The sequence below is a fragment of the Tyto alba genome, unplaced genomic scaffold (assembly GCF_018691265.1).
Source record: "Tyto alba isolate M040663 unplaced genomic scaffold, T.alba_DEE_v4.0 Super-Scaffold_6, whole genome shotgun sequence".
NCBI classification, from domain to species: Eukaryota; Metazoa; Chordata; class Aves; order Strigiformes; family Tytonidae; genus Tyto; species Tyto alba.
The window spans coordinates 23159583-23174359 of NW_024881327.1; the positions used below are offsets into that span (position 1 = coordinate 23159583).

Genomic DNA, 14777 nt, shown 5'->3' on the forward strand with positions numbered 1-14777 from the left:
CATTGTCCTTGCTATTCTGATCATTCCATACAGTATCCCCAAAATTCTCCAGGTGTCAAACTAAGGAAAGGCAACAACTAGCACAGGGTTTAACCAATGTTTATGTTGTCATTTAACAACTAAGAAAAGAGCCAAATAAATTTTGGTTTTGAGAGGCATCTGGGCCCACTTTCCTTCTGCTTTCCAAATAATGTCCTTAAAAAAATAAAACAGTAAGATTACTGCAGTGAAACAAAATTTTATGACCCCAGTTGTAACTAGGAGATTAAATTACATTTGTTAAATATACACATCAAAAATGAATGTTTCTAGGAGAGGTCAAACACTTTCTATCTGGAAAAAAAAAAAAAAAAATCACATTTATAATCACAGTGTAACAGAAGACTTACAATCTCTTGACTTAGCATATGGGAGTCTTAGTATTTCGATACTTTAGGACATTTTAACCAGCCTTCTAGAAGGAAAAAAGACTATTGACCATGTAGTTCTCTTACTGGACAGTCTCTAGCCTTTTTGAAATTACTGCTTCTATTGTGTGTGTGAAAACGTTTCACTTCAATGGAAAAAACTGTCATAGAAAGTAAGAGTAACAGAAATTATTATATTTTAATTTAATTTTCATTAGACTGCTCTACATACAAATATTCTGCTCTTCTGCCCAAGAATCAGCTTTAAACCTGGTCTCTGTGTTTTTTTATAATTTTCAAATGATTATCAAATTAAATATAGGGAGGAAAAAAAAAATAAACCTGACACCCAGACCTACAAACTCACCTTAGAATGACAGAAAAAAAGCTAAATTATCTTCTGACATACTCACATGCAAGCCAAACCATTTCTATCCTATTTTACTATTTGAATATTTTGATCTTCCTGATCCTTCAGCAGTAAAGTGGCATTCAAGCTATGCCTTCATGTGGGATTTACATGACTCAATTGTTTTCGCAGAACTTGTAGTAATATAATTGATTATCCCTGTATTTGAAGTTTAATAATGTATCTTATTTATGATACATGTTATTTTATCACTATTAAAAAACATGCTTTTGAATACATGCAGGTTGTAAGTATTAGTAATAAAGCGATATTTCTACAAAGTCAATTTTCAGTAAAGAATCTGATTTGCAGTCATAATACGCATACAGTATGCATAATCAATTGTAATCAGTCATAATCATACATAATCAAGAGACTCTGTAGATAATGGATCACTCAAGAAATATCCTCCTAGTTTTGATCACTCAGTATTTGGACAGCATGTTCAGATTCTTTGCTCTCAAGAAATTCACACTCAGATACTACTGATTAATATTTTGCTTGAGACACTTAGAAAAGCATTTGCTAAATTCTCAGACACATAGTACAACATTACCTTAAGTACTCTATGCTACTGTAAGTATAAAGTAGCATACTGCAAACAAGGAATTTTCAAGACACGCTTAAACTTAACTCATGTGAGTACTCTGGTCTGCAAAACCTTAATTTCTGCCTCATTTTAGCCAATCTACAGTTTCCCTCTGACTATATAGCAATGCCAATATTTCATGCCCTGGCTCAAAGTCATTGTAACCTGATACTAATACAGCTTGCCACAAAAGACCAGTACCTCCCTAAAAACTCAATACCCTGTGTGCCCTTGCTCTGGCACTTCATGTTCATATTTTCAAGAGTCAAACTGGATAAGGGAGCTTGTCTGACTGAGAACTTTTGTTTTGGTGGTGTTATATTTTAGCCTGAAAAATGCTTGGATCTAACCCAAAAGAACAAAAACCTAGGCCACAAGAACTTGTAGCTTATAGAAAAGGAAATATCACCTGTTCCAGCAACAAGCTCCACCTATTTCAAGTTAAAGGGAGGGGAAAACTTCAAGCTTATTTTTTTTCTAAGGAATAAAAATATCACTTTATTTTGAACTTTGTGGTTTTATCTGAAAGAATCAAAACAATTTGTTTCTGCTATCGATTCAACATGAATTCAAACAAATGTACACAGGGTTTAACATGTATAAATCACCAGTCCATACACTAACTATCCCAATAAAAGCAAAGTTTGGCTGCAGAAGACTCCAGGCACACATCTTCACAAACTGACAAACAAAACCAACTTTGGGAATAATACTATTTTTTGTCTAAATTTGTTGTTCAGAGATTTCCTTCTTCTATTACTGCTTATCAATTCATGTAACATACAGCAACGTTAAGTCTCTTGCATAAAAGCTGTAATTATTAGGAACTAATCAATATGCTAATTAAAAGCCAATCCATTCTAACCAATGACCTCAATTCCCACCTCTTCAGTCACTCATTTAAGAAATTCATCTCAACACGCAATGATGATGTCTCCTGTTTTCACAAACATTAGCAGATCATAATCCAGTGAGGCACGTATGAGAATCTCAGTGACACCAATTACTCTCAGTTGATATATTTCATATTTATGCCCAGGTTAGGCAATCTTATTGTAGCAGCATTAGTATCAAATCCAGTGGCCACATAAACAAGATAGAAAGCAGATGTTGAATACCTCAGGGAAGGTACTGTTGGTGAAGGAGTGAACAGAATTCAGTAAGATTCCAATTTCTATTTGAAGTTTCAAGAGCTTATCCAGACTAAATCTCTCTGTAATTATCAACAATCTTCAAAAACTTTCATGAAAGTACATCTCTGACAAATGAAAGAGGGAAGATTTTTTTATGCTTCTGTTTACTAATCCTCTTGGCAATCCTGCCTACTAATTACTATGATCTGGTATCATGTTATGATTCTCTGCTTTTTAAAAACTGGACACAGCCATTTCATTCAAGCAGAATGTCACAAATCTCTCAATATCAGTATTATCTTAATTTTAGGCACAGTAGGTTAGCTCTGGTTTACCTTCCTACACCAACCTACTTTGTTATTAGAACTCTTAGGAGAAAAAAATGCCCCACAGCTGAAACCAAGGATCTAGCTGGTAGTCAGAATTTCCATCCTTCCAACTTCACAACTCACGAGGTAAATAAAAAGAGGCAAGACTGAAGCTCATCAGCCTCATGAACAACATATTATCTTTTCCCTATTCTCAAAAAAATCTAAGCATTAATAGTTGTAACCAAACACCTCATGGTTATCATCCTTCTGCCCTTCTTCCCTCAAACTCTGGTACCTTGTTGCTCCATATTCCACCTGCCACCCCCTGTCCTGCACCACACCCTTGCAGAAGGACTGCAGAGGGAACACAGAACCCTTTTGCAGTGCCACTACAATCGGTCATGGTTTCCATCTGCATTCTGCAAAACCAAGAACAGCAACTGCGTGGCTCCTCTAAACTCAGTTTAAATCAGTTGAAGGTAAAAAAATTATCTTGGCCTATTTTCTTGCTGATCCCTAACACAGAAATGTATATACACATACCTAATTCTCACAAAGAAGAGACATTTCAAAGCACTTTCTAAAATGGGTTAGATGGATTCAGCACTTACATGCAAACCACTACCAGGCAAACGAAGCACAAGGAAACATTACCCATAAGAAACCCCCTTTAAACATCAGCTTATCAAAACAAGGTAAGTAAAAATTAAATTGAAGACCAAATAGTAAATTGGCAGGGCACTTCTCTGAACTGAGAGTATTACTCCTCAATTACGTATGCTTCCATTGTAAATCTAAGCTACAAACGTATTAAAACCAGACTAAAATATCTGGAAAAGGCCTCGAAAGTTTCAAATTTATTATGCAAATGAAAATATGGTGATAATATTCTCTCACTAACATATTTTGAGGACTCAATAAAATTCCTAAAAAACTATTTTCAAGAACTACTGTATTTAGAGAAGGCCATCTAACCCTACAACACCACCACCACATGTCTCAGTGTAGTAGTAGTAGTCCTTTAGATGAAGAGCTCTGTTATGGACACTCACCATTTAGGTTAAGTGTTCCTTGCATTCCTTGCAGAACCTCTTTTAGAGCGATACTGCTCTGTATTTTCTCTTCTATTTGTGGCAAAAGCTTGAGTGAAGAAAATCTAGGCTTTCCATCAAGCAACATTACTTGTCCAAAACTCATTCCCATTTAGGGTTCATCTTTCATGCACTGTGTCTATTGATGGAGACAAGTAAAATGCCATGAAAGTTTGGTACTCTCACCAAAGTTTTCCACATACTACTTAAACTTCCTTGAAGCATGGGATAATCTCAATTTCTGATCCCATGTTTGTTTTATTGGCTCTCTTACCTCAGAGATATGATCTGGCTGAATTCGGTATAACATGAATTAACCTGTATGGCCTTCCATTGAAATCCATTCAGTAAGTCTACACTGCTGTAACATGGCCTAACAAGAGACAAAAGCTCACTGAGTGACACTGAAGTGACTAAAATATTGCAGTAGTTACGACCTCAAACTATCTGAAAATATCAATAAATGGGAATAATATGACTCGGGTTCAGTAGAAGTGCAGAAGATAAAACATTGCATCATTACCCTTTCTACTAAAAACACAAATGTTCCCAGCCAAGTGTTAGTCTAGTATTACATTAAGTTAGTAATTCAGAAGTTTTATTCTATGGCAAGAGATCTAGTTCTCCAATAGAGACAAGCTTAAATGACAGATACAAGAGTTTTCACTTGAAAATTAGAAAAACTGATGCCTACAAGCTCATAAAGCTCTGCAGAAGTAATCTGCAATAATCCACTATCAAAACCCAGAACAATACTCCAACTCCCAGATTCTAATAATATCTACAAATAATGCTAAATGTTACAAAACAGAGGTAAAAATATACATACCATGTGTGTATGCATGAGATAAAAAGCTCTAGCAATATCACATAAAAAACCACAACTCTGCTGTGTTCCAAGTCAAATCAGTGTTCTCTTGCTTTTTCCAACTGAGATAAAGGTGAGACTATTTTAGCTAAAGCAGCCAACATTTACGACTAAAAGTACCTTTTGCTTGCAGTCCAAAATACATTCTGTTACAGTAGTTTAATCTTTATCTAATTTATTTCAAGTGAGTGAGTTTCTTTGAATTTTTGCTTGCAAAGTAATCTGTCTTCCATCAATGAGAATCTGTGCAAATTATTAAAATAAAAAGGTTTTCAAAGCAATGCTGTTCCCTACTTCCTTAGTTTATATTTGACTTCAGGCTTATTTAATATGCTCCCATGTAGATAAAAGTAGCACAATTTTGTTTTCATGCTGGGTGGCCAAAAGGTTAAACGTCAAGTTCCCAGTGTGGGAAAATCCCAAAGTAGACAAAGCTGTTTTGATGCTTGCTGAAGTTACATTTCTAGCAGACTACTTAGATGTAGTACAGCCGACAATTCTGTTTGTTGATCCCTTTTCACTGAGATAAGGACATTATTATATTAAAATATTTACAAGCATAGGAAGCTAGAATGTGTTTCAAATGCTGTAAAAAGGGCCCTGTTCAAATACAATTGTGTTACAGGAAATCCTTGGGGTAACAATATTTATCTTATTTATCTATAAGCATGGGTATTCCAGAAATCCTCCAAAGTATTACACTAAAATATTTCCTAACAGTCCTTACATGAGCTCCACATGGAAGTTACTTAATCTCTAGCAGTTCTTCAAGAAGATTTAGTCAGTGCATATATCCAGCTATACACATTCAAATGCTTTACCGCATGCAAGACTAAAACATACTATTATCTGGATCTGTCTGTCTCAAACACATATCATCCTTTTTTAACATCTTGAGGAACACGGAATTAATGCTGAAAGGTAAACCTTCCTTTTCCTCCAGCATGGCTCTCACTACAGCTGCCTGGCAAGCAGTATCCTTCTCAGGATGATGACAGTGAGGAGCTTCAGGTGTCATCAGCCAAAGAGCAAAATCATCTTCCTACATGTGGCAATCGACCTATGAAATGCACAACGCTTATGAAAAAGGTTAGGTACACGTGGTTATTGTAAAACCATGCTTTATGCATCTCTTAGAATGGCATCCTCTCCGAGCAGGCAGGAGAGTCTCCTCCCTAGGGGAGTTTGCCCTACTTTTTGGAGTTAAAGTCTTGTTCTTCATTTCACAGAAATGGAAATACATGATGTAATCCACTTAGAAATGTGCTACTACATATAAACTTGACCCTTGGAGTATTCTCACAAAGAGAGAGTTTGACAGTACTGTTGAGGTACTAGGAGAAAAAAACTCTGGAAACATCCAAAGCCTGCAGCTTCCTTCTCCTGGAAAAGAGTGTGCCTTCAAGAAATGGGATAAAGGACATATTCTGTGTCTGCCTCTTCCTGCCTCTCTTTTAATTCCTAAATCACCTCTGAAGGAAGTGATTCTCAGAGAATATTTTGTGAAGATAAATAGAGACCTGGAGTTCACTACCTTTAGACAATGACAACATGATTACAGAAAAGATCTCTTTGGAGTGCAAAGAGGCATCACTGGTATTTCCAAGACCATTTTAATAAGCTTTACAAATTACACTGGAGTTTTGAAAGTAAGGAACATTGAAGCAAGGAACTAGAAAACAAATATTAATTCCTCTTATGAATTCTGACACTGGATTATGTTTTTCTAGAATTGTTATATTTCTCTGAAAAAAAACATGATATACAGCTGTTCTGACAAAGTAAATACTTCAAAAGCAGTATGCTGGATCAGGGCTCTTCCTGGGTCAATACTGTTCTCAGTTGTCAGTACAGAGAATCTCTATCAAAGTAACAGTTCTTTCAAAGAGTTCCCTGCTCTGCTTAAGCATCTCATAGATTCTAAAGGAGCTGTCTGTTAGTAGGGCTCTCCCAGTCCTCACCAAAACCTTCAGACACAAAACCAGCAGCTCTTAGTGCATTTTACTTTGGTTCTGAAATGTTATGTGGCAGCAACCCTGGAATTAAAACTGTTGCTTTATTATAGCATCCAAGATTTCGCTCCAGGTAATCACTATAAACCCCTGGTCATCAGGACTGGAATTATTCTCAGAAAGCATCTGGGAAAAGGGAATCTGGTAGGGAGCTTAGCTTCATGCTGCTTCTGTAACAAATCTTATTCTCTACCAGAACACCTCCAATGATATGTTTGGTCAAGCAAGTACTTTTTTTGTACTGACCACATGAGATTTGCCTGTTCAAAGTTTGCCACACCACTGTCCCCATGCTGGTGACACATATCATAGCTTGTTTGACTTCTAGCAAACAGCATCTTCTTAACTCATTTGTACATAAATTCATAAATCTGTAGCTCATCAGGTTTCATACTGCAAGAGTTTCACAGAACAAGGAGAAAGATCTGCAAACCATTCTGGCACTCTGTTTCTCTAGGAGACTCATACACAGCTTTTTTCAGTTACCCTGAAATGACGTACCTCATTTCTGAACTGACCAAGAACGAGAAAGTGTCCCATCAACATCTGCGCAATCATCAGCATTAGTCCTGGAATCTAAAAGCCCTTTTAAAATGTACTGGTTCCATAAACACTAGAGCATCAGTAAATACTAGATGATAGCAGTAGGACAAAGCAGCTAGTTATCAAGGTATATATGATAAGCTTATATTAAATATTCCATCACTACTACCAAGCATTATTTGGAATCCGTGATAGAATCTGAAGAAATGTAACCTGTAGGGATACTAACCGGATCCAGCACAACTCTCCAGATACTTTCACAGGCCATATGAACATTATCTGGAAGCAGGTGACCTGCAATAAGGAAGTTGTTCTTTGAAACTCAAGATGTAAACTAGGTTAACCGCCCTTTTTTAGTAGTTAGGGGGATCAGAAACCTATTCTGCTGTCTGCTGGAGCTGCCTAGATGTAACATGGCCATTCCACTTACTACCTTTTTACAAAAATTCACCTCAAGAAATATGACAGACATGTGGGAATTCAAGGCCAGATATGTGTACTGGTTTTGGCTGGGATAGCTAACAGTAGCTGGCATGGTGCTAAGTTTTAGATTTGTGATCAAAACAGTGTTGACGACACAGAGATGTTTCAGCTGTTCCTGAGCAGTGCTGGCAGTGTCAAGGTTTGCTCTGCTTCTCACACTGTCCCACCAGCAAGTCAGCTGGGGGTGTACAAGTTGGGGGGAGACACAGCTGGGACATCTGACTCCAGCTGGCCAAAGGGATATCCCATACCATACGGTATCGTGCTCAGCAATAAGAGCTTTGGGGAAGAAGGAGGAAGGGGGAGGAGGGGACATTCAGAGTTAAGCTGTTTGTCTTCCAAAGTCACCGTTACGTGTGATGGAGCCCGGCTGTCCTGGCAATGGCTGAGCACCTGCCTGCCAGTGGGAAGTGGTGAATGAATTCCTTATCTTGCTTTGCTTGCACATGCGGCTTTTGTTTTACCTGTTAAACTGTCTTTACCTTGACCCACAAGTTTTCTCACTTTTACCCTTCCAATTCTCTCCCCCATCCCACTGCTGGGGGGTGAGTGAGCAGCTGTGTGGGGGCTGCTGGCCAGGCATAAACTCTAACAATATGGATGAGACAGCCATAGCTGTCTTGAATACTCTTGAATGATTTGAATACCTGAATACTTTACATTATGATACTGTTTTCAATTACAAACTACATGTTAACTGTAAACGATATAATCTATTGTCAATGTTTCAGGATTTTTTGAATGGAATCAAAAACTATGGGAGGAGGTAATTTTGTTTTGTCCACATTAGAATGTTTTAAAGTTTTTGAAGAATCTCTAGCAATTCCACATTTTAAAGGAGAGGTTTTCAGGTTTTGCAAAGGCTGTTCACTTCAGTGTTGCGACTGTTTGGTTTTTTTTTTTGTTTGTTTGTTTGTTTTTTGTTTTTTTTTTGTTGTTGTTGTTGGTTTTTTGGGGGTTTTTGTTTGTTTGTTTGGTTTTTTTGTGGTTTTTTTTTTTTGTTTGTTTGTTTTTTTAAGTGGTTGCTCTGTTAAGAAGTTATGAGCATATGCAAACCCTCGCCCAAAAATACTCATTTTCTTAGCTAGGTCTCCCAAAATTTCACCCTGTTATATGGTCACTCCAGGTCAGAGCCCCAGGAATGATGCAAGGAACATTAGGTGTAACTGCTTCTACCAGCTGCTGCCAGTCTCTACAGCAGGACACTGAGAACAAAACCACCACCTGCTTCTTGCTTCCAATGATCCAAGTAAATAGCAAATGGGAAAAGCACCCTGCTGGAGGAGGGGAGATTAAGGAAGAAGCATGCAAATGGAAATACTAGGATGAAGAAAAAGAGTCTGGATTAGATGGAAGGAGAAAAAAAAAAGATGCTGGATGATTTGCCTTGGTGGAATGAAAAGCAGACTGGGACCAGAAATGAAATGGGGAGCTAGTAAATTAGGGAAGCGAGGGAAGGACAAACCTAGAAAGCCCCCCAAACGGTGTCAGACTTAATGCATCAGGAATAAAGGAGAAACATCTTTGACTGCTCCTTGACCTTCCAAAAGCAGCTGGAGAGGATCCCAAGATACTTGAGCCTCATCATTCTTTGTTGGTCAGTTCGTGATAGAATCATAAAAGCCTTCTAGCAAAATGTGCATCACATTTCCATCAAACTCATCTATACAGAAACTGCAGGTTATCATTCCCAGCCGTTACCTAAACACACTCTGCAATAGATCCAAGAGTTCCAACCTTGATCCTAATAACACTGACACTTATATGACTTTTCATGACAGAATTTTCTACTTCAAATGTTACTATGTTTGTTAAACACTTAAGATTGTAAGCTCAGCACTTAAAATTAGAAACTAAAAAAGTTACTGTTACTCAGGCAAAATTAATTGTGCCTTCTAATAAAGGATGCTACAATGCGATATCATTGCAGAATACCATGAATACCATTCAATGCAATTTGAACACAGTATTTGCATCCTTTTCTTCCCCTAAAAGACACCTGTGGAGGTGTTTCAGAAACTTGTAATGAAGAAGTTGGTGCTCATCACAGGTCTAGAGGGCAGTCATAAATGGAGTACAGATTGTAGATGGAGCTCATGGTCAAACTACTCTTGGTAGTTCACCGTCTAGATCCACTATCAAAGTATGGTCTTTCCCCATTGCCATACAAGCCCTTTTGCAGCACACTAGTCAACAATAAAAAATAGCCCAGGAAGCCAGTAGTTCCAACCAAAAATTCCACAGCTACTCGATCCTAATTCTGAGGGGGTTTCAGTTGAAAGGATATTTTTTCAGGAATGCTGAATGCTTTGAAATCAACGATAAAATTTCAAAAATAAAAAATTGCAACATAAAGCTAGTATTCCGAGATGTCAGTGTGCACATTTAGTCTGGCCACACAAACTGACTGGACATACTTCAAGTTAATCTTTCAAATGTTCTGCTATGCAAATGGGAAAATCAAATTAATGAATGCCCTTTTCCACACAGGAGCATGGTGTTTGTCTTCGGAAAATAGTCTGTGTATACGTAGAATATACATTTTATACATATTTTTATTTTATATTGATTCTAATATAACCTTAATTCTGACTTTGCAATCTCAATGCTTTTACAGTGATGTATGTAAAAATTCGTAATTACAGATCATACTAAATTTATTGACTTTTCAAGGGTGCAGCAGCCATATATCCCTTGAAAGACGACTCAGCATTAAGACCAGCTAAGTACAACACTGTAAAGTCCTGGCACATCAATACAGTATGAAAGGTTGAAAGAGTTTGTCTTTGGTCCTCTGTGCCACAGTAACACACTCAAGACAACATGCACATGAAAATCAATAATACCTATCTCAACTTCCCTCCACAAAGGATACTGCCAACAGAATCTGCTTTTCAACTAACAACTCAGGGGAAAAGAGCAAACAACATTCACACTTAAGCTCAAGGCCTCCAGTGCAAACACGCAGAATCTCTTCCCAAACATGTAACAAACTCAAGCTACAGAAAGCAGGCCGTTTGCACCGTTGATTTCCAGCCTTAACAGGTACCATACTGACAGACCGCCTAGTCACAGCTCTTGACATCTGTAAAAATATCTACTTTTTTAAGGGAAAAAAACTATCATCGCCCTATGTTACATATGGCACGGAGCAGGAGTTTCTCTCTGTGACAGGAAACCTCATTTTCCAGGTTCACATCAACTATTTTTTGTTACCCACGGCTAGGCAACCAATGTTTGCGCTGAATTAGCCCATCTGAAACGCAACTATTCCCACCAAGTGCCACACTACCACCTCTCACGAAGCTCCGCGTAAACCTTCCACTCTTCAGAAAAACGTGCGTGAGAAAGATAACGGTCCTACACATAAAGGGGACGAACGCAGGTTGTGCACCGTCAGCAGCGGTCCCATTTGTCAAACGGTATTTTCCACCAAAGGAAGTTTTGGCTGGGACAGGCGCAGAGACGGAGAGCGGAGCAGGACGGAGGCGGTTCGCATGTTGGGGGGCAGCCGAGGCGGGCCGGCGCCCGCCGCGACGCGCCGGTGACAGTCCCCCTCCGCCGGCGGGGACCGAGCGAGGAACTCCGGCCTCTGCCCTCCTCGCCTCCCGGGGCACCCGCCCGCGCCGCCCGCCCCGCCTCCCGGCCAGGGGCCGGCTCCGCGCCACAGCCCCGGGAGCGCCGCCGCCTCGCTGAGACGTTTCCACAGCGAAAGGGCGAGGAGCGACCCTTCTTTCCCCGCCGGCAGCGCCCGGTCGGGCCCCCGGCACGCCGAGCCGCCCCGCCGAGCGAGGCCGCGGCGAGGAGGCGAGCGGCCGCCGGGCCGTGAGGGCGGGAAGGGCCGGCGCCCACACACCTACCGTCTCCTTGGCAGCGGCCGCCACTGGGATGGGGAGCAGCGCCCGGGCCCCGCCCGGCTCGGCGGCCGCCGGCTCCCGGGAGGGCTCCCGCCGCCGCTCGGACAGCCGGTACCCCGCGTAGCCGGCGAGAGCCCCCCCCACCGCCGCCCAGCACAGCTCCCGCCGCCACCGCCTCAGCCCCGCCGCCCCGGCCCCGCCGCCGCCGCCCCACAGCCTCCGCGCCGGCTGCGCGCCGGGCGCGGGGCCCAAGCGGCGGCGCCAGCGTAGCAGGGCGCGCAGGGCGGCCATGGCCGCCGCTCCGCCCCGGCGACAGGCGGACGGAGCCCCCCGCGCTGCCGGCAGAAGCCTCGCGAGAAGCGGGGAAGGGGTGGGGGAAGCGGGAGGCCCCCGCCAGTCCCCGCCCCGCGGCCCGGCCCGGCCCGGCCCGCCGCCCCGCGCGCCTCGTGACCCTCAAGGCCGGAGGCGGCTGAAGCGGGAAGGTTGTTCGCCGTTGTTCTGCTTTACTCGGAGCATCGGGTGGTCCGAGCCACCCTCACGAGACTGAAGATTGCTGCGACTCCCTTCGTCCTGTTAAACCTACTGGTTAGCCCAACCTGCTTCCAAAGCCTTGAAAACTCTTGGTGCATGCCCAGGATACAGCTGAAACTAAAACCATAGAATCAAGAGAACGGTTTGGGTCGGAAGGGACATTAAAGATTCTGCCACGGGCAGGGGCACCTTCCACTAGATCAGGTTGTTGATGAAGATCGTCTCAGATAAAAGGAAGCTACACAGTGTTGCCTGTGATACTAACATTTGGCATATTAAGTCTTTGATTTTAAAATTTACTGAAAGGTGACAAGTAGTCTGGCAGACAATTCCATAATTTTTTGAACGGTGCAGCAAAGTGTGCACAGGTGGCACTTAGTCCCTTGAGGAAAAGTCTTTAAAAGTTAAATGTGAAACGGAGCTAAATGACTTGCCAGTAGAGGGTAACGCTGTCCTTGACCATTTTTAGGCTGACCTAGGTAACGCTCCTGTTCTGCATTATTGTGTTGGGACCCAATTTAAATACTTAATTCCCTAAATACCAGTAGGCTGGAAACTTCTGCCTTCCCCAGGTCCATCTGACCTCTCCCTCCGATACCTCTCTCTGCACCTCAGGTTCTCCAAACTATTTCAAGCATATTTGCTGCTCATTTCAAAGTGACCCCAGCCTAGTATCTCCTACTCTTTTACACTCTTGTGTTATGAAGCCTTCTCATGAGGAAGCCACAGACATTTGCCATGTCAGCAGCCTCTCTGATAAATATTCTTGGCTGCAGGCAGCCTCCTCAGCATAACCAAGCACTAATTAAAGACCAGTTGCTAACGATGAGCACGTGCTTTTGTCCTTACCTGGTGCTGATGGGTGATAGGCCTTGTCAGGAATTTCATGTTAGGGCATTCTCTGTGGTATTACCTGTGTTGCCACCTACGTTACCTTGAAACTTTATAAACTGCACAAGTTACAGCACAGCTTCTGGCATTTTTTGCAATGGTCAGGTGCAGCCTCAGTCTTTTTCTTCTTTATACAAATACGTTCTCCCCAAGTCTCTGCCAGTTTTTTTTTTTTTTTCTTTTCTCAAATCTTTAATGGCTTTGCATGTTATTACAAACAAGATTTCAGAAAATACAGAAATTTTAATAGGTTTAAGACACTCTCATGCATTTTCAATTTCTAAAAAACATTCAGTGGTTATGATATTGTGTCAAGGGAGAACTGTGGCTATGTTTGACAACCAACAATCTGACAGATCCTACAGCTGTAAGCATGGCCTGGGTTGAATGACCTCAGAGCTATGTCTGGAAAGACAAGTATCTGGGGTGAATGAGAGAGTTACTGCATTTCTTTCAATATTTTAGAATACTGTAAGCCAATTCATCCCTCAAGTAATTCCCTTGACTTCATTATTCCCATCTGATAAAAACTAACATTTTTTCAGTTTAATGTCTACTGCTTTATGTGTAACTATGTTATATGTGTGTTCTCTAAGCAAAAATCATCTCCGAATCTGAGCTATATATCTGTAGTAAATGATAAAAGGCCAATATAAAGTCCAATATCTAGATGTCAAGACAACAGCAGTTTCAGATGCATAGCATGACTGAAACTCAAGTATTTCTCCTGTAGTTACATGACTGAGCATCCGGTCTGGAAAATTTTGTAGAATGTGGCTCTTGGATTTTTTCAGTTCTAGCAGCCTCATTAGGAGACGTCATTCACCAATACAATTATCTTTTAAAAATAGTTTAGTTTTTCCATTTGATTGGAAAAGAAACCATTTTTGTCAATGTAGTGTCCCAAAGTAAACCTGTTTGCTGGATCATTCATCAGTCACTGAAACTGTAGACATGAACCATGAGCTATCTCCCTGTTCACACTGTTTCCTTGAAATCGGTTAGCCACATTTTAATGATTTTTCAATAACACCTTTAGGCTATTTCTTTTTTTTTTTTTTTACTTCAAAAAATCCAATACACATCTGTAACTACTTACACCTGGGTATGTTAGTCAGAACTTCCCTGGTGAGGTGTTTACTTAGGAACAAGAGTGCAATTTATTTGTGCAGCAAGTCAAAAACCATAAGCTGTCTGCACATCTTATGTGAACAGATTCAGAAACAATGTAATTTAAGTAAATCAAGGTGTTTTTTTATCCAATGTTCTACTTACAAAACTAATATAAAAGCTGCCAAGTGAGGCATTTGAATGTTAATATATGTGGAAAAGGTCCATTCTCACTGGATATAACTGGATGTAAACGTGTGCTTACTACTTATCTTCTCTGTCCCATTCTGTTCATACACAAGTTATTCATGTATATCCACAAAATTATGGACAACAAAACAATGAATCTTACAAAGCCCTATGAATTTCTGTCTTTATTTGAAGAAATAAAACAACAATGAATGTACAAGAAATGGAGAACTTCTTTTCCATAGGAAAAGAAATTTTTTCAGCATTAGATTTCCCTCATCTGAGTTTTGTAAATAGGTATATTTATACATACGTGTATATATACATGCATACATGCATGTAACTATCAATTC

At 40.5% G+C, this 14777-nt stretch overlaps 1 protein-coding gene across 3 annotated transcripts in view; it reads right to left on the bottom strand.

Moving 5' to 3' along the window:
• The window catches only part of MICU3 (mitochondrial calcium uptake family member 3), a 57750-nt gene extending 45720 nt beyond the window's left edge, over positions 1 to 12030 (bottom strand). For all 3 annotated transcript variants that reach the window (XM_042807859.1, XM_042807857.1, XM_042807858.1), the window contains exon 1: positions 11707 to 12030. In XM_042807859.1, the coding sequence (XP_042663793.1) occupies positions 11707 to 11994 (288 nt within the window). In that variant the 5' untranslated portion in view covers positions 11995 to 12030. The remainder of the gene's footprint in view (positions 1 to 11706) is intronic.
• Positions 12031 to 14777: the final 2747 nt, after the last annotated feature.